Source organism: Cololabis saira, chromosome 22 (assembly GCF_033807715.1).
Source record: "Cololabis saira isolate AMF1-May2022 chromosome 22, fColSai1.1, whole genome shotgun sequence".
Classification (NCBI taxonomy): Eukaryota; Metazoa; Chordata; class Actinopteri; order Beloniformes; family Belonidae; genus Cololabis; species Cololabis saira.
The window spans coordinates 7,492,361-7,519,884 of record NC_084608.1 but is presented as its reverse complement, the minus strand read 5'-3'; the positions used below and the strand labels follow the sequence as shown (position 1 = coordinate 7,519,884).

General features: G+C 43.3%; 1 protein-coding gene across 1 annotated transcript in view; it reads left to right on the top strand.

The window, feature by feature from the left end:
• The window catches only part of LOC133423716 (partitioning defective 3 homolog), a 394,242-nt gene that overhangs the window by 352,578 nt on the left and 14,140 nt on the right, over nucleotides 1–27,524 (top strand). The window contains exon 22 of the mRNA XM_061714033.1: nucleotides 19,910–20,027. Coding sequence (XP_061570017.1) covers nucleotides 19,910–20,027 — 118 coding nt within the window. The remainder of the gene's footprint in view (nucleotides 1–19,909; nucleotides 20,028–27,524) is intronic.

Genomic DNA, 27,524 nt, shown 5'->3' with positions numbered 1-27,524 from the left:
ACTGATGGACTGAACTTGTGTCCAAAACTCACTGGCATCCCACCCTTGTTGAACGTGGATAGGCTCTATCCTCCATCCACCCACCTCCACACATCTATCCACTCACCCACCCATCCATTCATCCTCTGATTATTGCTTAAAGAGCTTAATACAGGCTTAAAGAGGACATGAAAAGCAAACAGCCTCACAACTGAACAAATGTGCCATTTTTTTTCTTTCTTACATCAGTCTTTGTGCTGCATGTGGATGCAGAATCCACAGCGTGACAGTGATGGAGGGGGGGGGGGGGGGGAGGGGGGGCTTCCAGCTGCTTTTCTGCTTTTTCTGAGCTGCTGAGGAACGGAGTAAAGGTCTAGAGTTCATCATAAAAGATTTTCCTCTTCAAGGGTCACAGCGACCTAAGCATTTGCCAGGCTCTCATTACTCCCGGAGCTGTCACATAATCTTTTCCCACTTACAGTACATCCCAGACACGGAGACCTAACTTTTCTGGAGTGGGCCTGTCTTATGTATCTATTCCCATTCACCACGGGAAATTAAAATGAAAGCGACGGTAGAGAAATCAACTTTTCGAGCCATTAGCACTTGTCCTGTAAAACTGCCACGACTTAAGCACCCCGAGCGGCGGAGAGGGAGAGAGAGTCGGACATATTGCAGCAACACCCAATTCATGCTGCATGACTTTGGAAATGACGCTCTTGGGGAAAGCTGAAATTGCCTCGCGCAAATGTGGACTTCTGCTTGGCAAAACTATCATAACCTGCCACGAGTGAAATCACCAGGTTTAACTTGTTAAACAGCCCGAGGACAGATTACAGCGAACCTCATCTGTCTCTCATAAGGCCAATTCAGGATGGGCCACACGCGGATAAACACGCACGCACCGGCGCTGCCGAAGGGAATGAAATAAATCCATGTAACACTTTTATGGCTTATTTTTATAGGATGGGATTTTCCAATTGATTCCTGCGCAAATATTAGCATTTAGCCATTTATCAACACAGTGATGAGTGCATGTTCATTTGTTTGATCAACACATCTTTTTTATACACACTCATATGTACATAAATATGTATGTATATATATATAGATTAAAAAAAAAAAAAAAAAAATATATATATATATACCGGTATGTATGTATATATATATATATATATGTATATATATATATATATATATATATATATATATATATATATATATATATATATATATATATATAAAATATGTATATGCCAATTGTACTGTGATTCTATTAGATGGGGGTTTATAGTTGCAGTTTTACCGCCGCCACCACGCCCTGCTCTGGAGTTTGGCGTTCTGTGAGCAGCAGCCAATTGGCAGCTACTATTTACTACCAGATGCCTTTCCTCATTGAAGTTGTTCCCTCTCGTTTATGCTTCAAACTATTTTCTCTGCCTTCTCTCCCCTCTCATTAATCTTTACAAGATCCCAGAGTATGGCACAAGTTAAACATCGCCGTATTTATTGGCCTCGGAAGCCTGTTAAAGCTATTTTCAGAAACGCCTCGGTTCTGATCGGACTGTATGTCAAAAGGCAAAGATGAAGCTGAATTTATTCTTTCATTAAGTCTCTGCGGCTGTTGATGAATTGGGGACTGGGGTTGGAAGCGTCGAGTTAGCCGACACTTTCTTGGGGTTGTAGATTTGCCTGGTGAAAAATGGACCATCTCATTTGTTGTTGAAGATTCTGTGGTATGCATCACCTCGATCGTATTTACTGTTCTTTTGTATTTATGTGCCATAAAATGTAATCTCATCTTCATCTAAGTTACGGTAATAGACAAACACAAGGTGCTTAAGATGATAACTCAAGCAATTAGTGTCTTTCTTGAATGGTCACAGTGCTGGAGACGGCAGAGTGAACTTGGAGGGGATAGATGGTTGAAGTTCCTTTGCCAGCAGTGTCCGTAGATGTCAGTAGCACCGAATCAGACCTGCACAACATTCAGAAGGAACATTTGGCCATTTTGCCACGGGAACAGCTTCACCTTAAACACATCTGCAGGATTTCTGGCTCTTTAAAGTCATTGTCTGTGGCGTTAAGGTCCGAGCTCAGACTGGTCCAGTCCAAAAGGCCGATTTTCATTATTTGAACCTGACTTGTGCTGGATTTACTTTGATGCTCAGAGTCGTCCTCCTGCTGCATCACCCAGATTCTGCTCAGCCCCATCTGGCCGACAGCCACCCTGACATTATCCTGAAGGATGATTGGCTACACTCGGGAGCTGATTTTTCCAACAATGATGGCAAGTGTTCCAGGCCCCAAGGCAGTGTCTTTTAAGCTGCTGAGTCCAGTTAGCTTTCAATTAAGAGAACAATCTGTGGGTTCACTGAATCTTTAATGGCTGTGTTCGACAAAAACACAAGGAATTATAATTATTTCTGCACTATTAGCATATTTGACTTGTCTCTTACTGTAACTTTTATGAAGATGGAAGCAAGCAAATTGAGGCATATGAATATCAGCTTATTCATAAACCTTTTCTTATTTTTCTGTTTTTCATTTTTCCAGTTAAGCTATGCTGTTCTTGCTTCACAGCCATCCCAATGGGAATTTCAAAGGTCACTTGTTCCTCTCTTTCTTTTCAGAAAATCCCGTTGCTCTTCCTTCAGTGGAAACTGCGGCAGGTAGAGATGCTCAGAGGTAGTAATTGATTTTAATATGCGAGTGATGATTTATCAGCTCCTGGCCACCCCTCCGATGCTTCGAAATGACCTTAAAACAGGACTGATACTCAACTTTGAATTTCCGACGGTAAAAGAAAAATCGATGGATATATGAACGTATTTATTTAAGACAACAAGACCGCCGCTCCAATCTGCACAGCATCTGTATTTATCCTTCCAGCTTTCAAGGGCACAGGGAACGCTGTCACTTTTCATATGGTCATATGGCCACAGTCATCACTCAAGTTATTTATAGATCCCATCCTTCAAACACTCACTGCGACAAGGAGCCACATTAAGAGACACCTCGCCACAGCGAAGGGGACCATGTGAGAGCAGTCGACTAAATAATTCAGTGTCAGATCTTTCTCATACTTAAAACCGCTAACTGCACTTTATTGAAGAGCAAACAGCTGTTGGAAATGTAACTTTAATGAATCCACCTTCACTGCGGTGCTTCTTTTTTAGCATTTCAGAGGCGCTCAGCCAGGGACAGATGAAAGACATAAAGATGCAAAACAAAGTTCTCACTTGAGTTTAATTAACATGATACAGAGACGACACGGGTAATTATATCTTGAGGTTAAAATTCTGCACATTGCAGCTTTATTTTTAATTCTAAAGACTGGTAAATAATGGGATATTAGCTGTGCTTTGTGTGCAGATGAAAAAAATTATTTCATGTGCTTCAGGTATTTATTTTATCTTATTTTTTGTGCTTCAGTAGGAACTGCCACAGGCATGACCATTGGATTTGTGCACGAGGGTGTTTTGTCATACCTGGGGTACATATGTGTCAACTCAGCAGGTTGTGCTTTACCAAAGACCCTCATTGTTCCCGGCTCCACTGAGGACCCTCCAAGCGCCGGCCTGTAATTAAAGGGCTCACTCCCACTTAATGCTTTTGTTCCCATGCCCCCTCACCCCTTCGCTCGGGGTGAAGGATAATGAGCATTTTGTCTTATTGGTTTCCGTACACACATATATGTGTGTCAGCATTTGTGTGCATGTGTGTGTGTGAGTGTGCAGGCAGTGACTGTGACTTAATTTAGCTTTGACTCACCGGTGCATTCATTCACACATCAGCCGCCGTGGTCTGTGGCCATCTGTGGGTGAACCCATGACTGCTTGCTCTCTATTGTCAGCAAAAGGGGCTAATCCCCCCCCCCCCCCCCCCGGCTCGTCTGGAGCTCCAAGGGTGCCACCAGCGTCCTCCCTGACACCCATTCCCCCAACCACCTGAAGGTGACAGTGTTCTGTCATCTGTCAGCTGAGTTAAAGTGCAGTCTGAACTCCTGGCGCCGCACCGAGCCACGTATCCAGGCCTTCATAATTCTCTCGGACATTACAAGGCACATTAAGAGTTTGGCTGAGTGCTTTGCTGTGTCATTTTTAAAATGTTGCCCTTTAAAGGTTTTTTTTTTTTGCCTTTAAACATGTAAGCTTGCCAAAGGGAGGATTGTCTTATGAGATGAAGTAAGAGACATGCCAAGGAGAGGAGTTTTATGAGAATTACTCTCTTCTCCCTGTGACATCATCCTGTTTCAAGAAACTGTATTTTGTTCTCGTCACTACAGAAGCTGTGGGCAGGAATACGCAGGATGTAAATAGGGATGTATTTGTGCTATTGTTATTTGACTTCTGAACAAGCAGTGTCATTCCCTCCCCCTCACCATGATTCAGAGGCAGTTTAATCTGAAGATTAGAGGAGATTACAGTGGGATCCAGTTCATGATAGCAACTAATTTTGAGTGGAGTTCAAAAGCCACCTGCTTTGAAAAACAAACAGACACAGACAAAACACCCAAGTGATTCATGCGAAATCCCAACGTCATGGAAGAATGTCCTCGTCATTAACTGTCTGTTATCAGATCTTGATGTGCAAACTGAAACTCTTAAGTTGGACTCCTTCAAATACCCAGAACTGTAAAGAAACAACAAAAACGACCCAGTGAAACCTGTTTTAGCCGGAGAGCGTGAGATCAGAGGGTGGTATTACAATGTGGGTGAACTTGGAAAGCTGCCATGACCCTTGTCTCGTGTGCTAAAAGCCCGTCACAGCTGACTTGACTGAGCTTGGAGAGGTTGGGTCCTCGACATCTCAAGAGAGGACAAAGAAACTTGAGAAATAGTTTGGTGCTCAACTGCAATATGAACAAATTTAAAGGAGCTGTCTGTAAGAAATGTCCAAAACTGGTACTGCAGTCACTTTCAAAATATTGTTGAGCGGCGTGTACCCTCCCCCTCCTCCCCCCGACCAGAGGTTGCCAGGTAGGCTGCAGAATGCAGCAGGAACGTAGGCTGCCATGGCTGCGATAATTAGAGCCGAGCTGGCAACCCGGATGCCGAAACAATACTGACTTGGTGATTGGGAGATAGGTGGAGGGTGGAGCTTCAGAAACAATACTGACTTGGTGATTGGGAGATAGGTGGAGGGTGGAGCTTCAGAAACAATACTGACTTGGTGATTGGGAGATAGGTGGAGGGTGGAGCTTCAGAAACAATACTGACTTGGTGATTGGGAGATAGGTGGAGGGTGGAGCTTCAGGCCAAAACAAAAAATGACAACATAACATCAGTTGAGGGCTGCAACTCCTCTTTTTAAACTGGAATATCCTGGCTTGAATGCTGTTGTCAGTGACATAAGTATTTGAAATGAACATGATTTTTAAATGTCTGTTGACATATCGGGGTCATTTTATGATTCGTTTTATTATTGCTCTTACATACAGCTCCTTTAAAAGAGCGCAAAGGAGTTTTTTGTGCGTTAAAATTTCAGCTTGAATTTCTTTGGAAGCACTATCTCTTGGAAACATTGTCCAGTTCTCATGGTCTCCAGGCTCGACTGTTGATGAAAACAAGATATCCACTTGTCTCTTGCATCGACAGCGTATCACCTGATGGCACTAAAATCAATGCCACAGAGCTGCAGTGGACATCATGAGTATGATACAAGGTGCAAAGACTTCGACTGAACCGTTACAACCTTGTCTCTCTTTTTCAGCCTTTCTCTTGTCCTATTGCAAGACCGTACTTTGGCCAAGTTTTGACGTCTCTAAAACTTTTGTGTTCAGAAGAGTTCACGGTCATCCAAGTATCTGCATGTGTGTTGAGAGTGTGCTTTCACAACAGGCTCATCTACCACCATCCATGACAGCTGGTATGAGGAGTTTCTGCTGATAAGCGGCGTTTGGTTCGTGGCCAATGTAGCACTGTACATCACGGCTGTGCTGCCATGTTCAGTTTGAAGAGAAGTTTTTCTCCTCGTAAATCAAAATAAGTTACATTCCTTTTGGCTTTTAAATGTCGTGCAAAATGAAATGTAGAACCTGTAACTGGTTATTCCCGTCCCGGGTCACGGGGATCTGCTGGAACCTCTCCTAGCCGTCTTCGGATGAAAGGCGGGGGAACACCCTGGACGGGTTACCGGCCCATTACAGCACCCACATGTAGACAAACAGCCACAGACATTTAGGATCACCAGTTAACCTGATATGCATGTTTTCAGTCTATGTGAGGAAACCAGAGAAAACCCACGCCAGCACTGGGAGAACATGCAAACTCCTCTTGTTGTAAGGCAATAGCGCTAACCACCAAACCGCCGCGCTCCTCTGAGTCAGAGATGTACTTTGGGTTTTATTTTAGTTTTTTTTCTGAACATTGAACAGTCGGCCCTTCAGAATTATTGACTCCATATTGTATCACAATAATTTTATTACTCCTCAAAGATTGATGGGCAGCAATAATTGTTTTTCTAAAACCATTACCGTCCCTCCGGTTACTCCGGTTTCTCCGGTTTCCTCCCACAGTCCAAAAACATGCGTAGTAGGTTAATTGATGATTCTAAATTGCCCGTAGGGGTGAGTGTGTCTGTATTAGTATGTATGTGTTAGTATGTATGTGGCCCTGTGATGGACTGGCGACCTGTCCAGGGTGCACCTTGCCTGAAAATTAGCTGGCATAGGCTCCAGCAGACCTCCGTGACCCTGCAAAGGATATAGCAGAGCCGCCTGGGAGATTTGCGAGGCCCTGTGCGAAATGGCTGGGGGGGCCCTCGAAAATTTTTGGGGTTTTTCGGGTCGGATCGGGTGTCTATATGCGCGATTTTAACTCTCCAATTAGCAAAATACTGGATACCTTCCCCTGCCTCATCATCATCTGGCCTGCCTCGACACGGGGCCCCGCGGCTGCTTGAGACCCGGTCGGATCGGTGATTTTTGTAACAAATTTATCAAACGAGCCTTTCAGAGAGGCATTAAACTCTTCCATTTTCTTTAGTTTTTTTTTTCTTTTTTTGAAATTTCCTGAATCTGTCTCGTTCTCTCGACATTGTGTGACAGTTTGTTCCAACTCCACCCGTCTGGATCAGAGCAGCTTGTGTCTGCGCTTGGTCTGATCAGTTGTATTGAACAACAGACACGTGCATCATTGCACATATATTTATTGATATGCACAGACTAGTACACATTTAGGTCTGTAATGGAACGTGACTGTTGATATTTATAAGGGAAAAAAAAAAACGGCCCATAGCGCAAGGCCCCTTGGGGCGCGAGGCCCTGTGCGGTCGCACGGTTCGCACACCCCTTGCGGCGGCCCTGGGATATAGTGCGTATAGATAATGGATGGATGGATGCATTACGGATATCTTTCCCCCTTGGCATTGCATGGATATTCCAGATTATTCCAGGCAGCTTGCTGATCTGGAATGTCCCACACCGAGCTATCAAAACTTCTGCTTTATAAAGTCTGTCAAGTCACAGATTGTTAATTAATCAGTTTACTGGCCTGTCAGCACCTGTCATCTAATCACATCCTCATCTCCTCTGGAGGCAACCAAAGTTACTTTGTTTTTAATATTTATATATGCATAGATATGATGACCCTTCCAATCTCATTACCCTGAGAGCATCACAGTTTTACTTCACCCAATTGGCACTAAATAATATAATTACACCAATTTTGCATCTGATGGCCTTTTTCATGCCAGGATTATTGACCGCCACCGCTCCTGATTAGCATGTCGGTGATTCCCGCGGCCGCGGGGATAATTGAGACCACAGCCAGCGGCTTTGGGTGCTTTTTGCGGGTACGGGGGCCGTCGTTGCTGGGCGCTATCGGCCCGTCTCGCGGGCCCTTTGATTGACTGGTCGCTGATGGAAGATGATTGATGCGTACTCGCATTAGGCCGGGTGACAGCCGTGCCCACGCCGGTCGCGGCTTCAGCCAGCGTTACAGCTTCATTAAGGGAGAGAGCCACCGTGGCCATAGATCACGGCGGTGACAAGCCAGCATTATGTCTGGCTGCTTGATAATGATGTCATGACTGTGAGGGTCACAGGTTGAAGGGGCTTTAACGTATGCAACACTCCGACGTTGATAGTAGATTTTCGTAGACCTTCTTCACCGCTCTCCTCACTGATCCTGGTTTTAACTTTGATTGGTGAAACATTCTTTATTATTTGACTGCTGATTCATCCTTTGAGCTCTCATTGTGTCTCTCATCTTCCTTCTACAGTCTTTTCTTCCCGTCTCCCCATCTGTCAGTATCTGCCAGGCTCTTGACCTTCACATTGATTATTACACCATATTGATGGGTTAAATTGAAAGTATGCTGCCAGGCATGTTTTTTTTTTTCTTCTCCCTGCGTCCGTTTGTCTGGCTATTACTAAATGTCACGACCCTTGACCTCACCCTCTTCCCCTCTTTCTGAATTTACAAAGGGGGGAGTCTAAAGCCTAATCCAGTAATGGACGGAAGGTCGAGGCTGTCAGGCGAGTACAGGACTCCGAGCTCCCCCTTTTCTCCTTCACCTCTCTCCTTTACCTCAACGTAACACCAACTAGTACCTTGCGCTTGCCCTTCGACCTTTCTGGCTCCTACATCCTCCTACATCCTCCTACATCATTTAAAGCTAAAGCAAACCTGCAGAAGAAATGAAATTCTCTCTGTCTGCCCTTATGATCCAGGTCCTGGTCCAGGTTTCTTCCTCCTAAAGGGGAGTTTTTCTTGCCACTGTTTGGCTTAAGGTTTTTCTCCCACTAGGGGAGTTTTTACCTGCCGTTGTTTAAATTATGTCATTTTCTATATGTAATTGATTATGTAATAATTGCACGGGGGCCATGTTCTGGTCTCTGGAAAGATCCTAGAGACAACTTCTGTTGTAATAGACACTATATAAATAAGATTTAATTGAATTGAATTGAATTGAATTGAATTGAATTGAATTGAATTGAATTGAATTGAAAAGCTATCTTTTTTTTTTTTTTAAATTGTTTCTTTATTTGGAAAGGACAATAAATAAAACGATACAGCAACACTCAATCAAATGAAAATGAATGTCCTTCCGGTTTTGCTAGTTTAAGTCACAAAAATTAACGTTTACATGAACTATGAACAGAAAAGCTATCTTTTTAATTGTACGTTATCAAGACCACCAACAATATTGTTATTGTTTAAGTGGCCTAGACTGTATCTGGGCTCTGACTGATGGACATCCCACTGCGTCTTGCTGGTTAATTATGCATAAAGGAAGTAGCACCAGCACGGGGGGCTGCAGAGATGAGTCGGGGGCTGGATGTGTACGGGATAGCAGCGCAGGGCCTGTGTGAATTATTTACTGTCAGCTCATGGTTCGCCTGCTGGGCGTCAGCCACTGACATTTGGGAAGGGAGCGATCGTATGCATTCAGCACAGTGTGACGTCCCGCCGAAGTAAATGAGATTCTTTACAGGAGTAAACCTTGGGAAGGAAACCAGAGGACCTCCTAGCCCTCATAAAAAACTGGATTCCTGCTCTGCTTAGACATGATAAAGAGATTAACGAACGGGTGTACATGTGATCAGAAAGAGCACACTTGCGGAACAAACCTCTTCGACCACCCTATCCCAGAGGAAATGATGCACCAGATGTCAAATTATATATTTCCCGAAAGCATATGCAGAATATGGTCAATGCATCGCTGCTGCTCGGGTCTCATTTGAAACCTGATATTTGCCTTTCATCATATGTAGCCAGTGACAGGATGCCACTCTGGCAACGTGCTAGAATAGCAAACAAGGATGAGAGGCTTAGCTGCATGTGAATGTCTGCATCTGTTGAGTCGTGTCCATATGCTCCCTCACAGCCTGGTTTGCATACATTTACATTAAAGGAACACACCCGGGGTTTTTTTCTGTTTTGCAGCTTCTTATTGCAAAACATACTATATAATGTTGCGCCAGTTAAGTAGTTAATATTTAAATGGCAGCTGTAAAAGACTTTGAGGCCCGCTCTGGGAGTTGGGTGCACATCTCTAATATTTTTTTAGTGGAACTCTTAATAATTTAGTTTGATGTCAAATTCTCTGTGAAATCTTTTCAAGCAATTTAAAAAAGACATGTACCAAAACATGCCATGATAGTGGATAATCATGGGAAGATTTGACACAAAAATCTCATTAAAGGTCAATTTAGGTGAACATCTTTCTTTGTTTTGTAGCGCTGGGTTAGATAAATCTTTCATTTAGAAGTCCACTGTTTTGCAACGATTGCAGCTCTTTAGAACTAAAACTCTGACGAATAGATACCCTGCTTTCTTTTCTTTCTTTTTGATGCAAAGTGTCAAATGTTGATATATTTATTCCCCTTCATCTCCCCTTGCTGAATATAGTATACTTAATACAGTTTTATCACTCTCCTCTAGTGGTGACGATCATCCAGCCGGTGCATTCTGGTAAAAGCTCCAGCTCGATAAGTTTTGGAGCAGTACTGCACAAAAGAAAAAAAAAACCCAGAGAAGTATGCAGAGGGGAATTGTTTCTGCAACACGTGTGTCTCACTGGGCACTTGTCTCAGTTTAAGTTGTCCTAAAGCAAATATAGCAATCATTTTAAAGTCTAAAGGCACTCATTTATACTCAGACAGAAGGTTTTTATGCTCCTATAAAAGTATATTCGAAGCTAAAGTCACCCAGTGTAGCAGGAGTTACATTTTCCTGGATTTTTAATGCTAAATTAATCGATATATCATAAAATTTGTATATGTTCCAGATGAGCTCATGAAAGCCATTTTAATGCACTTTGGTTGTCGTACCTTATTTGAGACTGACATTACTCTCCTCCCGCCCTGAAGAGGAATGTCGACTCATCAAATGCATCTGTGCAGCATGAACAGCTGTTACGACTTGCAGAGGGAGACATGAAAAATGGGAGGTTGGCCCTGTTATGAGGCCTGAACTGTCACGCGTGTTCTCTAACTTTTTCTATTTATCTTGAATATAAGATTTACAGCTTTAGAGTTTAGGAGCTTGCTCCAGCACACTGTGTGTGTTTACTACATTTGAGGACTTGATTATCTTTAATCATCAGCATGCAGCGCAGCTCTGTCTCATTACAAGGACATATTGCTCTCAGCTGACTGCAGGTGTGAGCGTGTTGATGATGTGTAACTACAACATGCAGTCCTAGCAGAGCTCCATAAGTCTTTCCACCAGATCTTCTCCATCAGTTTATTGGAAATTCTTGGAAATCATTTCATGAAAAATGCAGCCCGGTCTTTTCTTCATGAAAACAGTTTGCGACAAGGAAAGAATGTTAGCAATTAAGACATAAAATCTTACTTTTTCATATTTTGAGCATGGATATCAAGCTTTCTGGTGTGTTTTTTTGTGTTTTTTTTAAACAGCCAAACAAGAACAAGTGATGCAGAATCAATTAGAAGCTAAATTGTACCTTTCTTGCAATTTCCAGTAATTTTAAAGGATTTTTTTTTCTTTCATAAGAATTACAATAAACCACATACAACTTTTTTTTCTTAATTAAAAAGGAAAAAAGAAAGGAAAAAAAAAACCCTAACACGGAATATAAAAAACTTTTTCTGCAAAAGATTAAAACGCCTTCTGTCTTGGTCGCTGAAAGTCAAGACGGCAGACCACTAACCGGTTCCAGGACGGCGTTGTTTGATCAAAATCCTGCAGAAAAGAGTTAATTTCATGCAGACGTATCAAAGTGCGCTGGAAAATAGGGCAGGTATTACATCACAGTTTTCATACTTGAAACCAGTTGCAAAGACATTTGGACTTTAGTGATGAAAACCGCTGCGCCAGAAAATCAGAACTGGGACCGGATCTCAGGAGGTTATGTTTGTTGTTTGAAACTAAATTTGCACAAATTACTAGTCATCTTTTTTATTTCTTTCTTTATTCCTTTGAATCCTTCACTGTTTCCATCTCTTGTAGCATCGAAAACCTGCACTGAGGAGTCAGAATTATTGATTGATTAGGTCACCCATGTGAGAAATTGACATGTTTACTGGTGCCAGGACTTTCTGACTTTCAGTTTACTTAATGAACCTTTTTCATACCGTGTTTTTCTCAACTATTTTCTGTATATTTCTGAACAAGGTTTCCAGGGTCATCTTAGAAAGTTAGCGTTCATCCTTGTGCAAAAGTGTGAAATAAACACTGCAACATGCAGGGATGAAACTGCCTTTGGCCAGATTTACAACATTCCCACATGTAGAGCACATTGACACCTGGATTCAACACTTTTACACACAGAAGAATGAGAAAAGAAAGGAAAAAGAGAGTCAAACAGTTCTTGTGAAATAAAGAGGGGGATTGTTCCTTATGGTGTTAAAAGAAATGGCTGGAGAACTTCTTATTTTCTGTCTTCCTTGTGAGCTCTTTTTCCCCGGTGATGGGCCGTCTGTGAGTTTCTTCAGAGCAGAGCTGTTTCTAAAAGTCTCCCTCTGGAGAGACGCGAGGGATGGAGAGCACACCAGAGGCCGTCCCTGCCGGACAGACTGTTGGAAAGAGCAGTTCAGCAGACGTTCCTTTCATTCCCCTCGCTAATCAGAGGTCCGAGCTCCCCAGTCACGCCACCGCTGTGCTCTCGGCAGACACCCCAGATGATGCTCCGGGGGTTTTAAAGAAAACCACGGACGCTCATTCGCTGAGCTCTGCGTCAACAAGAGCTCCGGCCTCGATGTGAGGAATTTGATGCTGGCGAGGCGCCACTTTTGGTGCATCAGTCACAGGAGGACATGGGTGAAGTCAGAGCCTGACAAATCCAGGGTATTATCGGGCCTTTGTCCAGCCTGCAGCTGTCACTTACCAGGCTAGTGGGAGAGGGCGAGGGCAGCAGAGGGGAATTCATGACCTATTCCTAAAGCCACAGAGGAGGACTCAGGCATTTAGAGACAAAACATATGGGAAGAGAAAAATAATGAGGCAAGATGTTAGAAAAAGACAGGAAAAATTCCATGAAAATGGAAAAGAAAGCATATGGAGAGAGGGGTGGGGTGTCAGGATAAGGTATAGGCTTCCATTCGTTTCAATTGTCATTGTTTTTGGGGGATATATATATATTTATATATATATATATATATATATATATATATATATATATATATATATATATATATGTATATGTATATGTATATATATATATATATATATATATATATATATATATATATATACATATACATATACATATACATATATATATATATATATATATATATATATATATATATATATATATATATATACTGATATATACTTCCTGTGAAAACTTTAAAACATGCTTTATCTCTGTCCTTCTCTCCTACATAAATGACCAGCGGTAATCCAGATGTAATCTCTTTCTATCATTCCAGTCGGTCCCGAAGGCTGTCCGTTCCTTAAAAAAAGGCCTCATCTTTGGGTCTTTGAAATAAATGAAAGTCTGCAGGGTGACAGAATAAAGATGAGCTGAGCCTTTGACTTGACACAAGATTGCCAAGGGGCCCAAACTTAAGACGCCTGCCTCCTCATCTGCTGCACAGAGATACTGGGGCCGGAGTGAGAAACCAAATAATCTGATAGAGTTTCAATCAGCATTGATCTGATAAGGAATAACAGAATGTCTGACTTTAAAGTTACTTTGAATCTTGAGCTGTTTAGCCCTTTTTTTTCCACTTTAGTTTAAAATGTTACATTGTTTGACAACTCTCAGAGCTCCTGTCAATCTCCATCTCTTGAAATGTCAGCCTCGGCAGCACTTGGATGGGATTGGCCCCCAACATTGGGAATGCTCATATATTCTCCGTACTCGGCTGGTTGATTTGATTATTCCTTTATTAGCTGGTGGCGGTGTTTACGGAGCGAGGAGGAACTCGGTGTGGCTTTGATCCCCCAACAGAAGCGAACACATCTAACTGGGGCGTAGTTTGCATCTTGGATTTAAGCCGTGTGGTGTGTGAGACATCTGCCAAATCCTCCTGGATCAAAGGATGACTATTACACAGACAGGCGTCCACATACACCCAGCTGCAGCTTTAGGGTGCTCATGACCCCTGTCAACAGGCCCAGTTTGGAAAACACAGGTGGGACCGGGGGTCACACATGTGTGCGCATGTTGACACAAGCACATCATTGGTGCTATTGTTGTCAAGCAAACCACTTATAGCAGGGGACACTTGGTGTTTGGCTTCAGTCATTGCTCTAACTTCCGCTTCAACTTGTTTTTATAATATGTTATAGGAGGGGAGAAGACGGGTTGAAGCAGGAATTGCAGGAAATCAGAAGCAGGAGTGGTACTCAGATCATCCCAAAGCCTTGTTATCAGTGTTAGATATACTTCAGCCTGGTCATCAATCTTCCTTCCAAATGTGTGATTGTACTGTGTGCACGTTTCCATGAAGTCAGGAGGAACAACGGCATGTTGCACTGTAAGATAATGCATCATCTGTATGTGTACATTTATTTATTCATTTATTTATTTATTACGGATCCCCATTAGTCCTCAATGCAGTGAAGACTATTCTTCCTGGGATCCAACATTGCACACATAAAACAATAAAAATTGTGAAATTGGAAATTTGGAAACTTGGAAATTTCCCCTCTGTGGGACTATTAAAGGATTTCTGATAAAATACAATCCTTACAATTAAAACATAACTAAATCTAAACAAAAATGATCTGAGATGTAACGGAATTCAACCCTTAAATTGTTGAAACCAGCCAGAACCAAACAACTAAAAATATTCAATTTTACACACTCAGAATTTCAGAATAAACCAATAATTTCAGAATAAACCAACTAACTAAAACTGACTTCCTTGCTAAGTACTGCTTTTCTTAATTTATTTAATTATTTTAATTAAATTATTTTTGAATCTACCTTTATTGTTTATCATGGTTAAATGCGGTGGAAGCTTATTCCAATATGTTACTTCTCTATACATTGTAGCCCTCTTGCACATGTACATGTACATGCACATGTGACAGGTGGATGTGTTTGCATGCTTCTGGAGAGAGCTAAGCTAAGCAGCCAGACGTTGACCGTTCAGGGCATAAACTCAGGAAAGAGTGTGTTTTGTGTCATACCAATACTATAATCTTCCCTTGTCCCACGTTTTTAATGATAGTGTAGGTAATATTTCCAGACTCGTACAGTCACGATGCCAGCCGTTGGTCCAAATCCCTCACGACACTCGTACAACTAGTGACCTTTTCCGCATAAGCACATACATCCTTTAGGACGCCGCTGACGCCTGTTCTGTCATTTTCCTTCACACCCCACTAATTTTGGAGTGACAAATTATTTTTTTTCTTGCAGAACTTGTTCGTCAGGCTCATTACAGACATTGATGTATTCAGAAGTGAATTTATTAGCAGTGACACCGGATGCACCAGCAACAATCAGGCTGACTAATTGCCCAGCGAGGCGTTGGAGCAATGGGGAGTTATCAGCAACGGCAACCGAATCCATCTTCTTAATGTACAGCTGCACGCCGGCTCCAGGAGTTTATACCTGGGTATAGAGATGGCAGGCAACCGTTGCTTCTTTTTTGAGCTTGATTTCTGTTATTTCTTAATGCTGAGCTCTGCGTGTTGCCATGTGAGTGTATTACCAACCCGTGCAACGCTCCGTGAGAAATTCATCTAGCGAGGACCATCAGGAGAAGCCCCTGCAGATAATCTAGATACGGCACTGGGTTCCTTTGAACTGCCATGACAAATTCACCACAAATTCACTCCCAGTAAATCCCACCCCCAGTCCAAGCCCCTACTCGATGCAATTTTCATTTATAGCACTTTCGGGGAAAAGTATATATTGAAATGCTATGCTGGTAATTCTTTAATTTGCTTGAAAAATGGTCTCCACTCATCTATTCCCATTGCACACCCCAGCAATTCACACACCGGAGGAGATCACTACTAATGTACAGACCCAACACGTTATATTTTTAACCTGTTCACTGGGTGGCAACCGGGTGCTCTTATGTAGCGTATGCATATGGACTTCTGTTTATTCATAGCGTGGGGCTCCTGGATCCCTGGCCGGCTTCTGCAGCCCTGCAGCGCATGTTTGAGATGCTGATGGTCGTAGTCAACCTCCCTGGAGGGTCAACGGGAATTTATGAGGCTGGTTGTTTGCGGCCTCCTCTCTAAGCTCATAATATTCACTGGATTCAGACACCTATGCCAGATATTTCCTCACCTGTTCCAGGTTTGACGGTCATCCCTTTCGACAGGTTTGTTTGTTTAATTTAGGATCCCCATTAGCAATTAGCTATTCTTCCTGGGGTCCAACATAAACACACAACACACAAATTAACACTTAATATATAACAGACATACATTATACATGACAAACAAACCAATAATAGACACAACTCCCTTAGTCACAAACAACACAGAGGAGGACTAAATTACCATCATTTTCAGACATAAATACATAAAAATGAAGTCAAATAAAACAGCTTTGTAAACTATACCTGCCTGAAATGACCTTATCTTAGAATTCTGGTGGGGCCGGGTTCTCACATTTGACGTGTTGTAGTCCAGCAGGATGGGTGCATGTGTTGGATTAAAGCATATGTTCAGTATATGATGTTTTATAGCTTAAAGGAGCATGAGGCAGGATTGAGGCAGGATTTATGAAAAAAATTCGTAAACGTTTTAATTTTTCTAGTAATAATGTCAGATGAAGCGTTCCAAACCAAAACGAATGAGTCCTCTAGTGTATCTCTCCGTTGCCTTGAACAGGCTGTGTGCTGCGAAATGTGCTGCAATTCCGGGCCCGAATTTCCCGCGTTGTCCTGCAGATGTGACGTCACATGACGCTGCATGCGCGTTCTCCCCGTTCTCCCGTGCCGGCTTCTGTTGGCTGCAGTACCCCCGACGGCCGTCGTGGTGAAGGGTGGCGCTAGAGAGTCTCATTTCTTAAAGGAGCCTCATGCTCCTTTAAACGTAACCGTGTGTAAGGATATATTTGAAAAGGGAGAGAAACTTTTTTATTTTTATTTGATTAACTGGGTTCCTTGCCTTAAACGTTGGAGATCACCTCTTTTAACTTCTAATAATTGTTTGTAACCCTGTGCTACATTCGGAGAGAAAAGAAGACAAATTGGCGCGATAAAAAAAGATCAAACATATTAATTTTGCTCTGTGACTTCAGTTAAGCAATTAAACTCCTTTCATATTTGGTTCCCTATTTGAGCATCCTCAAAGAGAAAAGTGACATTGATTTTGTAATGAAGAGTAATAAAAGGACTTTGCCATCATCTCACACCATAAAAGCATAAGCTACCTCACACCCCAGCGAGTCACTTAATAGCCCTCGTCCACATAAAAGGCCTAATGTACGCTCCCCGTGCTCCCACACATAGAAGGCTATAAGAATGAAATGGAGTATAACTAATACAATTGATTTTGATCAGGCAGTACGAATAACACGATAACTGTGTCTACCTAAGTACTGCTCGGGGACACGTACCAAGATCCATGCATCCTTTACAAGCTGCTATTTATTGTGCTTTTAATGAAGCTTGATTGGCAGCATGTCCTAGTGCCCATTATCATCAGAGGAATGTGCTCATTTTAATCTGCAATTATCGCCATAATTGCACGGAGGATCCTCTGGGCCCAAACAAGCAATCACCTCCACTGCTGGCGCGCCACCTGTGGATGCTACTCAGGAAGACGCGCACCCTGACATGTTGACAGGTCCTTGTATCGAGGGTCCATTTTAGAAATGTTTTCGTCTTTGTCTCGGCTTGTTCCTCATTTCATGCGCCGGCGCTCCGCTGCTCTCAATCTCGCCGGCTATTAGAGTAACTTTGTCCTGACCGACTTTGTTTCTTTGCCTTCTCTCACATGCTCTTGATTAACCTCTCCTCTTTTTCACTCAGCACCTTCCCCGGCGCCCGGCCCGCCTACTTTTATCTCCCTCTCCCTTCCCTCACCCTCTCCGTCCCCGTTCCCTCCATCCCCTTCCAGCGTGAATTCCTAACCTTTGGCCACTCTCATCCCTGCGGTATGCATAAATACGGGCTTATTATCGGCCCGGTTGTCTCATCATAATTATGTGTTTTGTCATGTGCTGCCTCTGTAGCGAGTGATAAAAGGAGAGCCTGATTAAGCTGAGGGAGGGCTATTGATTCCTATTGACAGGCCCCTCAAAGGCCTTTAATGAAGGAGATGTAAATGAGGGTTTTCCACACGGTTTAATGACTGCTTACCATAAAAGGCCGATATTGGTCTGAATGCTGAGAGAGACATGCATCACTCACAGCGGCGCTCCGGGGACACGTTTCACTGTTGAGCAGCGGAGGAAAGAGGGGGTGTGGGAAGAAGAGGTGGGCGGAGATGCCAAACAGGTATCCTGACCGTCAGATCAAGGATCCTTTAAACCAGTGATCATCAACTGAATCCGGCACGCCGAACCGTCCAATCCGGCCCGCGACTGGATTCTTCTCTGACGGGCCTTTGACAGCTCAGGATATGAATCCTTGAAATGTGTCTGTTTAGTGTTGTGGTGACGGCGCAGATTATATTATTTTGCAACAGCAACAGTTTCATTGCAAATGAGGCAAACCGGTGACGCTTTTCGGAAGGTTGGCATGATAAATGCTACTTTTCAGTCCAGTCATCGTTAAAGGATCTGTTTTCCAAATCAACTTTTCGTTTCATGGCCTTTGAGAGGGTCATTTTATGTAAATGTAAATGTAAATGTACTTTATTTATATAGCACCTTACATCGACCTACAGGTGAACCAAAGTGCTTTACATAACATACAATCAGCAAAATAAAACAAGAATAAAACATATCAACATATAAAACATCAAGTATAAAAAAGTGTCGCCACACTACTGGGTATTAAAGGCCACCCTGAATAAATAAGTTTTCATTTTAGATTTAAAAAGGGCCAGGTCAGAGATGGTGCGTAACTCACAGGGGAGCTTATTCCAGAGCCTGGGGCTGGCAACTGAAAAGGCTCGGTCCCCCCAGTGTTTCTGCATTTTACCTTAATTTAAGAGTTAAGAGGTCTTTTCCTATCACTTCGTCAGTGTTTGTTTTTCAAGTGCTCTATAAATAAAGTTGACTTAAGTTGAGTCAAAATATCTCCATCACTCCTGGTGGATGACTGTGGTTTAGGTGATAGGAGACTGACTCATAAAGGCTAAAAAGGCCTTCAGTTTTGTAATGAAATGGAAAATATATATATATATAAACAATAAACATTAAATAATAAAAAAAATTTGATTTTGAGGTTCCGGCTCCCAAGGTGACTGTAAAATTCTGCCCCTCTGACAAATATACCGTATTTTCTGGACTATAAGCCGCACCTGCATATAAGCCGCATCCGCTCTATTTAAAAAAAAAGATATGCAAGCCGCAGATATTTATGTTGTTAGATTAGATATTTACTACATGTACAGAAGGATTTTGAACTGTAAATGATGTACATGTTTGTACCTAAATAGATCCTTTCCTAACAGTGTCTTTTAACATGGCAGCAACTTTGCTGATTAAAACGGGACAGAACCAAGAGAAAATAACCGCTATTTATTTATCTGTTTGAAATCTGCTTCTATCTACTTCTATCTGCTAAAAAAGAAGTAGCGTATTCTTCTTTGCATTTATTTTGTCTTAGTTTTGATTCTAATTCCGGTTAGAGCACCCCGAGCGGTGGAGGAAAAATCCACAGAATAGCTGCACCTTTGTATAAGCTGCATGGTTGAAAACCTATGAAAAAAGTGGCGGCTTATAGTCCAGAAAATACGGTAGTTGGTGACCCCTGCTTTAAACCATTTAGAGGGGTGTCCGTAAAGACAAGTCAATCATTCAAATATTAAAAAAGGACCTGTAGTCGGACCGATGTCCCAGCTGCTCCGACTGCACCCAGAGTACTCTCTGAGTTAAACAAGCAGCCTCACTGTTCTCCTTTGTCTCTCTCTCTGTCCCCTAGCAGTCAGATGGCCCCCAGCAACCACGACCGGATACAGAGGCTGAGGCATGAGTTCCAGCAGGCCCGGCAGGAGGACGACCTGGAGGACCACCAACAGCCGTACAGCTATGACCCCTGGGTAGGTGTCCCGGTCCGGAAGCTGCAGAGCTGCACACATGAGATCTTACCAACACTCTCACTCGCCTCAGTGGGGCAAACACAAGAAAACACGGCCTGATTCTTAGTGATTTTTTTTTCCGTTTTCCCAGATGACCATTTCTAATAATATGTAGCTGCTGACTCTAATTAGGTATCGTCATAGATTCCTGCACCCTGGGACCGGCAGCAATATCAGCCTTCTTTAGTGGGAGCAGTAATACTTGAAATAATCCTGTGTGAATCCGAGCAGCACATCAGCATTCACGAGCGCCAGGACACGCTTCGGCTCTCTGACGCCTTCATCCTTTTGAAGAGCGTTTGACTGCAAAACTCTGCGAGTCAAGTTCCTCCAACTTTAAGATTCCCTCTCGACCGTATCCGACTGTGGACCTGAAACTAAATGCCGATTACTTGCTCCTGTCTGCACCTTTTCTGTCCTGAAAATATGATACGCTCATGCAGAGAGAAAAGGGGGATGAACGAGAACGTCTGATGCAGAGTGGAGTCAGGACTTTGAAGAAGCAGAGACACTGAGCCACACTGTTCAATTTCATTTCCATTAGCATTTATTAGAGGGACTTCCAAATTAAACATGTCTAAATTAAAATGTAGGAGAAGTTTCTTTAAGCTTATCTCCTCTCACATGATTGATCTGTTACAACAATGGGATTTACTCCTTATAATTGGAAAAATGTAATCAAGTTAATTCCTTTGTTAATTCATTTTAACTCGACTTCATGTCCCCGCCTGCTGAGCTTTAAAGTTCACTGTGATTGGAGTTTAAATAAAGTGGGAATTTTGTTTAATCTTTCCGGCTAGCCGGCGGCATCAGTGACGATCTGAACATGGTCTAATATTTACTTAATTCAGCTGGCGCGTTGGCGCGTTAGTACTCATCAGCCGTCTTTTTGTTTGATTCACGCTTTTATTTCTGCAATCAAACTCGGATGGAACCCCCTCACGTGCCACTTTCCCGGATACACCTGGTACACCTTAAAGAAAACGTGGCCGCTGGCTGTGATTTGTGAAGACGATCGCACCAACCAGCGGCTATTTTCCAAACCACCGGTCACAATGTCAGGCCCCGGGAATTAAGACATTTGGGCTCCAATTTTCTGGGGAACTTCATGTCAGTGAAATTGCTTTGGTGTGGTAAGCATCTCCTGGCGTTGGGTTTCCCTTTCTGTCCAAATGAGTTTGGGTGCAGCAGAGGTGAGCAAGTGAGCAGCTTCCCACAAACAAAGGCGGACTTTGTTTGCTCTGGATTTGCTTCAGTGTTTGCCTGACTGCTGGTTGAAAACTCACCGAGCAGACATCTATCACTGTTTTCTTAATCTGGCTCTCCTCCCCTCCTCTGTGAGATGTTAAGTGTTTGCTCAGCGCTAAGCAGTCTAAGTCTTTCTCTTTCAGCTTCTGAGCTCCTAATTGCTTGTGACTGTTGACATTGTTGGGCATAGCACTCTGTTTCGCTGGTAAAAAGACACCGGGAGGGGCCCCGAGTCGTGTTATTAACTATCTTTCATCTTATCTCAGTCTAGTGGATAAAGATTCACAATCGCAAAGCTTTTAAGCACAAATATGGACATAATATATTAACAGAAGTCTTTTTTTATATCTGGGTTTAGTCAGTGGTTCCAAACTTCAGCACTTTAGGAAACTATTTTGAGCCACGTAGAAACATGACCTTTTGACTTGTTCTTTTTTGTGATCAACTGTTTTTTATTATTTTGTTGATGCATACAATTAAATCGAACAATTACAGTATGGACGCAATTGTATAACACCTTTAAATCCCCCCTCCACCCACCCTGTAGCGATCCAACAAGACAACAATAACACAACAACAGGACAAAACAAGCAAGACAAGAAAGCAAAAAGAAAAAATTAGATAAATGTTCAGTCAATATTCAGTTTTTTCAGTTTTTCAATGGCATGTGTCCATATTTTTAATGTCCTGGGTCCCGCACCATGAATTCTTGCCACTGAAAGTTCCATATGTGAAATAACCAGTGACATGTTGGTAGATCGTGTGGTGGTTTCCATCAAAGAGCAAGCATTTTTTTTAGCGGCTATTAATCCTGCCAGGTACACAACTTTTTCTTTGTAATGTAAGTTTAACTGAGAGTCATCATTAATCAGGAGCATGACCTTTTGACCTTGTTCTGCTCAAACCTGCTACACCTCCTTCCAACGGTGAATATCAGTCATGTCATTGCTGAATGTCGTCACCAGTGATGAAAGTGAGGCCTTAATAGCTCCCACTTCTTGTAAATGAAAACATTCATTGAATGTAACCAGGGAAAGGCAGGATGCTGCAGCGGGCAGTAAAACACCCGCCTGCTCTGATGTCCCCGAGTCCTCAAGGTTGCACGCACTCCCACTCCACGAACCGGCGCTGGAGTAGCTCCGGCCAGCTTAAAGAACGACACTCTTGACACTTTTAAACTATACTTTCTTTTCCAAAGAAACAGCAAAGGTTTAGATTTGCATGAATATTTGCACAAATCTTGGGATTAAAGTATTATTGGCAAACAAATCCCTCCTCAAGGTCCACAAGGCTCATTCAGATGTTACGCAAAAGCTAATCCGGGTTTTCCCTATCTTTTTGTTTTCAGCCTTAGTTTTTATCATTTAAAAAAAAAGAATGAATTATCAAATAAAACAATGGTGCCCACGATTCACCTGGAGCTCACAGTAACGGGTGTCTTAGTCGGGGGGGGGTGCAAGGCCTCGGTGAATTGTTGTTTTTTTTCCTTTTATCAAAATATCTCCTATTAACAACAACAGTGTCATATAAAAGTGACACTTAAAGTTGCTCTTTCAGTTCAAAACTAAGATTACTCCATCCATCCTTCCCTCCATCCATCAATCCATTCATACATCCATCATCCTTACATCCATCCATCCTTCCCTCCATCCATCAATCCATTCATACATCCATCATCCTTACATCCATCCATCCTTCCCTCCATCCCTCCATCCATCCATCCCTCCATCATCCATCCATCCATCCATCCATCCATCCCTCCATCATCCATCCATCCATCCAACCATCCATCCATCAATCCATCCATCCAACCATCCATACATCCATCCATCCATCCATCAATCCATTCATACATCCATCATCCTTACATCCATCCATCCTTCCCTCCATCCCTCCATCCATCCATCCAACCATCCATACATCCATCCATCCATCCATCAATCCATCCATCCATCCGTCCATCCATCATCCATCCATCAATCCATCCATCATCCAACCATCCATCCATCAATCCATCCATCCAACCATCCATCCATCCATCCATCATCCATCCATCCATCCATCCATCCATCATCCAACCATCCATACATCCATCCATCCATCAATCCATCCAACCATCCATCCATCCATCATCCAACCATCCATACATCCATCCATCATCCAACCATCCATACATCCAACCATCCATCCATCCATCATCCAACCATCCATACATCCATCCATCCATCCATCAATCCATCCAACCATCCATCTACCCATCCATCCATCAATCCGTCCATCCATCCATCAATCAATCAATCAATCAATCCATACATCCATCCATCATCCATCCATCAATCCATCCAACCATCCATACATCCATCAATCCATCCATCCATCCATACATCCATCCATCATCCAACCATCCATCCATCCATCCAACCATCCATACATCCATCCATCATCCAACCATCCATCCATCCATCCATCCAACCATCCATACATCCATCCATCATCCATCAATCCATCCATCCATCATCCATCCAACCATCCATCCATCCATCCATCAATCCGTCCATCCATCATCCATCCATCAATCCATCCAACCATCCATACATCCATCCATCATCCAACCATCCATACATCCATCCATCCATCCATACATCCAACCATCCATACATCCATCCATCATCCATCAATCCATCCATCCATCATCCATCCATCCATCCATCAATCAATCAATCAATCCATACATCAATCCATCCAACCATCCATACATCCATCAATCCATCCAACCATCCATACATCCATCAATCCATCCATCCATCATCCATCCATCATCCATCCATCAATCCATCCAACCATCCATCCATCCATCCATCATCCAACCATCCATACATCCATCCATCATCCATCCATCATCCAACCATCCATACATCCAACCATCCATACATCCATCCATCCATCCATCATCCATCCATCCATCCATCATCCAACCATCCATCCATCATCCATCCATCATCCAACCATCCATCATCCAACCATCCATCCATCCATCCATCAATCCGTCCATCCATCATCCAACCATCCATCCATCCATCCATCAATCCGTCCATCCATCATCCAACCATCCATCCATCATCCATCCAACCATCCATCCATCCATCCATCAATCCGTCCATCCATCCATCCATCAATCAATCAATCCATACATCCATCCATACATCCATCCATCCATCCATCCATCCATCCATCAATCAATCCATACATCCATCCATCATCCATCCATCCATCCATCCATCATCCAACCATCCATCCATCATCCAACCATCCATCCATCATCCATCCATCATCCAACCATCCATCATCCAACCATCCATACATCCATCCATCATCCATCCATCCATCCATCATCCAACCATCCATACATCCAACCATCCATACATCCATCCATCCATCCATCATCCATCCATCCATCCATCCATCATCCATCCATCATCCAACCATCCATCATCCAACCATCCATCCATCCATCCATCCATCCATCCATCCATCCATCCATCCCTCCCTCCCTCCCTCCCAGTGTGAGCATCAGTAAGGGCTTGGCTCAGGCCGGTGGTCACACCTTTGCTCCACCTTAACGATGGAGGCAGGAGAAGCCGTGTTGGCCGTAGAGCCGACGCACCAACACACACGAGTGGAGCCAGCGTGTTTCCTCCCTCCCTCGCTGCTCTCTATGAGGGGAATTCCAGATGTTCATCATAAAGCACAAGTATTTTTAAAAGTTTTCTTTTTTCTTCTGATGCATGCTCTCCCACTTTCTGGCAGTAAAGTGGATGTGTGCTGTTGGGTTGGAGCACCCACAACCATATCTAACAAATAAGGGTTTGGATGCAACACCAGCAGCAGCTCGTAAAACCCTTATTTACGCGAATTCTTTTGATTTTACCACCACTTCTCTTGCTGCTACCAGGATACTTGTGTCAAAGGGTTTTTATTGTGTTTATGCAAACATTAGTTGCCCCGAATATTGTTCTCTGACGTTATCGCGCCCCGACGTCTCCTTCCTTTGTGATCACATGCAGAATAAGCTCCTCTCAGCCGCAGTCACTTGACTTCCCAGGGGCAGAGGGTTCGAGCTAAGACAACATAGCTCTGTGCCGTGGCAAAGCGTGACCCCCCCCCCCCCCCATCCCTAACCACACAAACAATACGTGGAGTGTGTCGTTTGATCCGGGGCTGTGTGGTAGCCGAACGCGGCGCTGGAGCTACTCTTACTTGGCTCTTGATTTTCCCTTCACACGTTACAGGTTTTAGTGAATTGCAACATTATGACAAGAAACTGTTTCATATTACACGTGTGATACAATAAGTTAAAAGTGTGCCAGAAAGTCTTACAAAGTGTAGAAAGCATGATGAAAGAAATGTGAATTCTTGTAACCTCTCCTGCTTTGTTGATTTCACGGCTGTAGCCGCTGCAGGCGCTGGGACCTGATACGAGAACAACACCTGACAGACAGTCAGGGAGTTATTTGGCTCGATTCTGAGTGAGAAATTGATTCCAGTATTGTTTTTCAGCGCGGCGCTGCTGCTAAATCGCAGATGAAACACGCGTCTGCGCTCACCCGCACGTGTGTGCACAAACATGAGCATGCCTACACGTTCAGCATTTTCCCTGCTCTCAGTTTATGGAGACATCAGTTCATCGATGAGAAGAAATCATCCCACCTCTCCTATTTAAGACGTGATAGCGTTTTTGGCCCTGTTAACCGCACACATTCATCCGTACGCAAAAACACATTTCGTGCTGCTGTGCATGATAAGCCTGAAAAAAGATATGGAGATCACATAGCCGGCGTCCCGTTCACTCGGGGTTATTTGTGCGAGGGACCGGGAAATGCCAGACCACACCGCTCGCACTCAAATGGATACTCCGCCCGAAGCTACACACCCCGCCGACCACAAATGGACTGAGCTTGCTTATAATAAATTGGCGGAATTGGGTTGGCGTGCTGACTTTAAGAGAGAATCATTATCCGACTGGGCTTTCGTCAGGATGTGGGGTTTCACGACCATTCTCTCACTTTCTTCTCCTCCTGTCTCCCCATTAGCAACGTAAATGCCTTCCATGTGTGTGTTTGTGTGCCGAGCTGTTGCTGGAGCACAACGGCTCCCCGTGTAGCGGCCTGCAGACCTACCCAGGCCTGCAGAGCCGCCTGTCAGTGGGGACGCCCTTTGCTGTGATGTGTCACAGGTACACTAGCCCCCCTGAAGCAACAGTTGCCCCCCTCTACCTGTTCTGCCCCCCGTCTCCCAGCTGCTTTACCTCTCTGTGCTTCTGATCCCTGCCTCTGTATTTCAGATGTTTTGTTTAAACAGGTGAAGAACTATTTTCCCTCTCCGCCTGCGACGCCACCAAAGAAACGAGGGAGAGATAAAAGCGTTGTGTATTGACATCATTTTTCACTTTATTGGATCAAAACAAACACTGACGTCTCTTTGATTCGATTTCAACAAATGTCATATTTCACCTGGCATTGTATTCCAAGTCTAACACGAAATAATTCGATTCCGCCCCCCTGGATAATGCCATTACGCTGACTGATTTCCCCTCTTGGCTATTCCTCATGCGTCTCTCCCGTCAGGGCGTCGTGCACCTCGACCCGTCACTTTTAAAGCGAGGCATCGGGCGCGTCCAGGTTTCCTCATCGCTCCGTCTGCAATCACATCAAGAACTTTCAGAGCGCGTGACTAATTATTTCTCACCACTAAGTTAGACTGTAAAACAGCTTCTCCTTTCCGCTTTGGGTTCACGTGCTCCGTGCTCTCCGGGCCGCTGGAACATGTTGTTACAGCCCGAGACATATGAGTCCAATTCATTTCCCCCGCGTGGAATACCGTTGTGCTTTTTGGACTTGCAGGGCCTGAGAAGAGACGTGCCACTGATGTGGCGTGAAAACTAATTGCGCTGTTATTGCAGCTGTTGAAATGAGGATGTTTTCAAGATTCAGATTCAGATTCAGACGATTTTATTAATCCCTTTGGGAGGTTCCCTCGGGGAAATTGACGTCTCCATCTCACACAGTCATTTACAAATCAAACACCCCAAAAGCCAAACACCCATATAAAGATAAAAAGATAAGAAAATTAAAAATAAAAATAAAGGTAAAAGGTATTAGGGCCATGCAGGAGAAAAAATATTTGAGAAGGAAAGATTTTTTTTTTATTGTG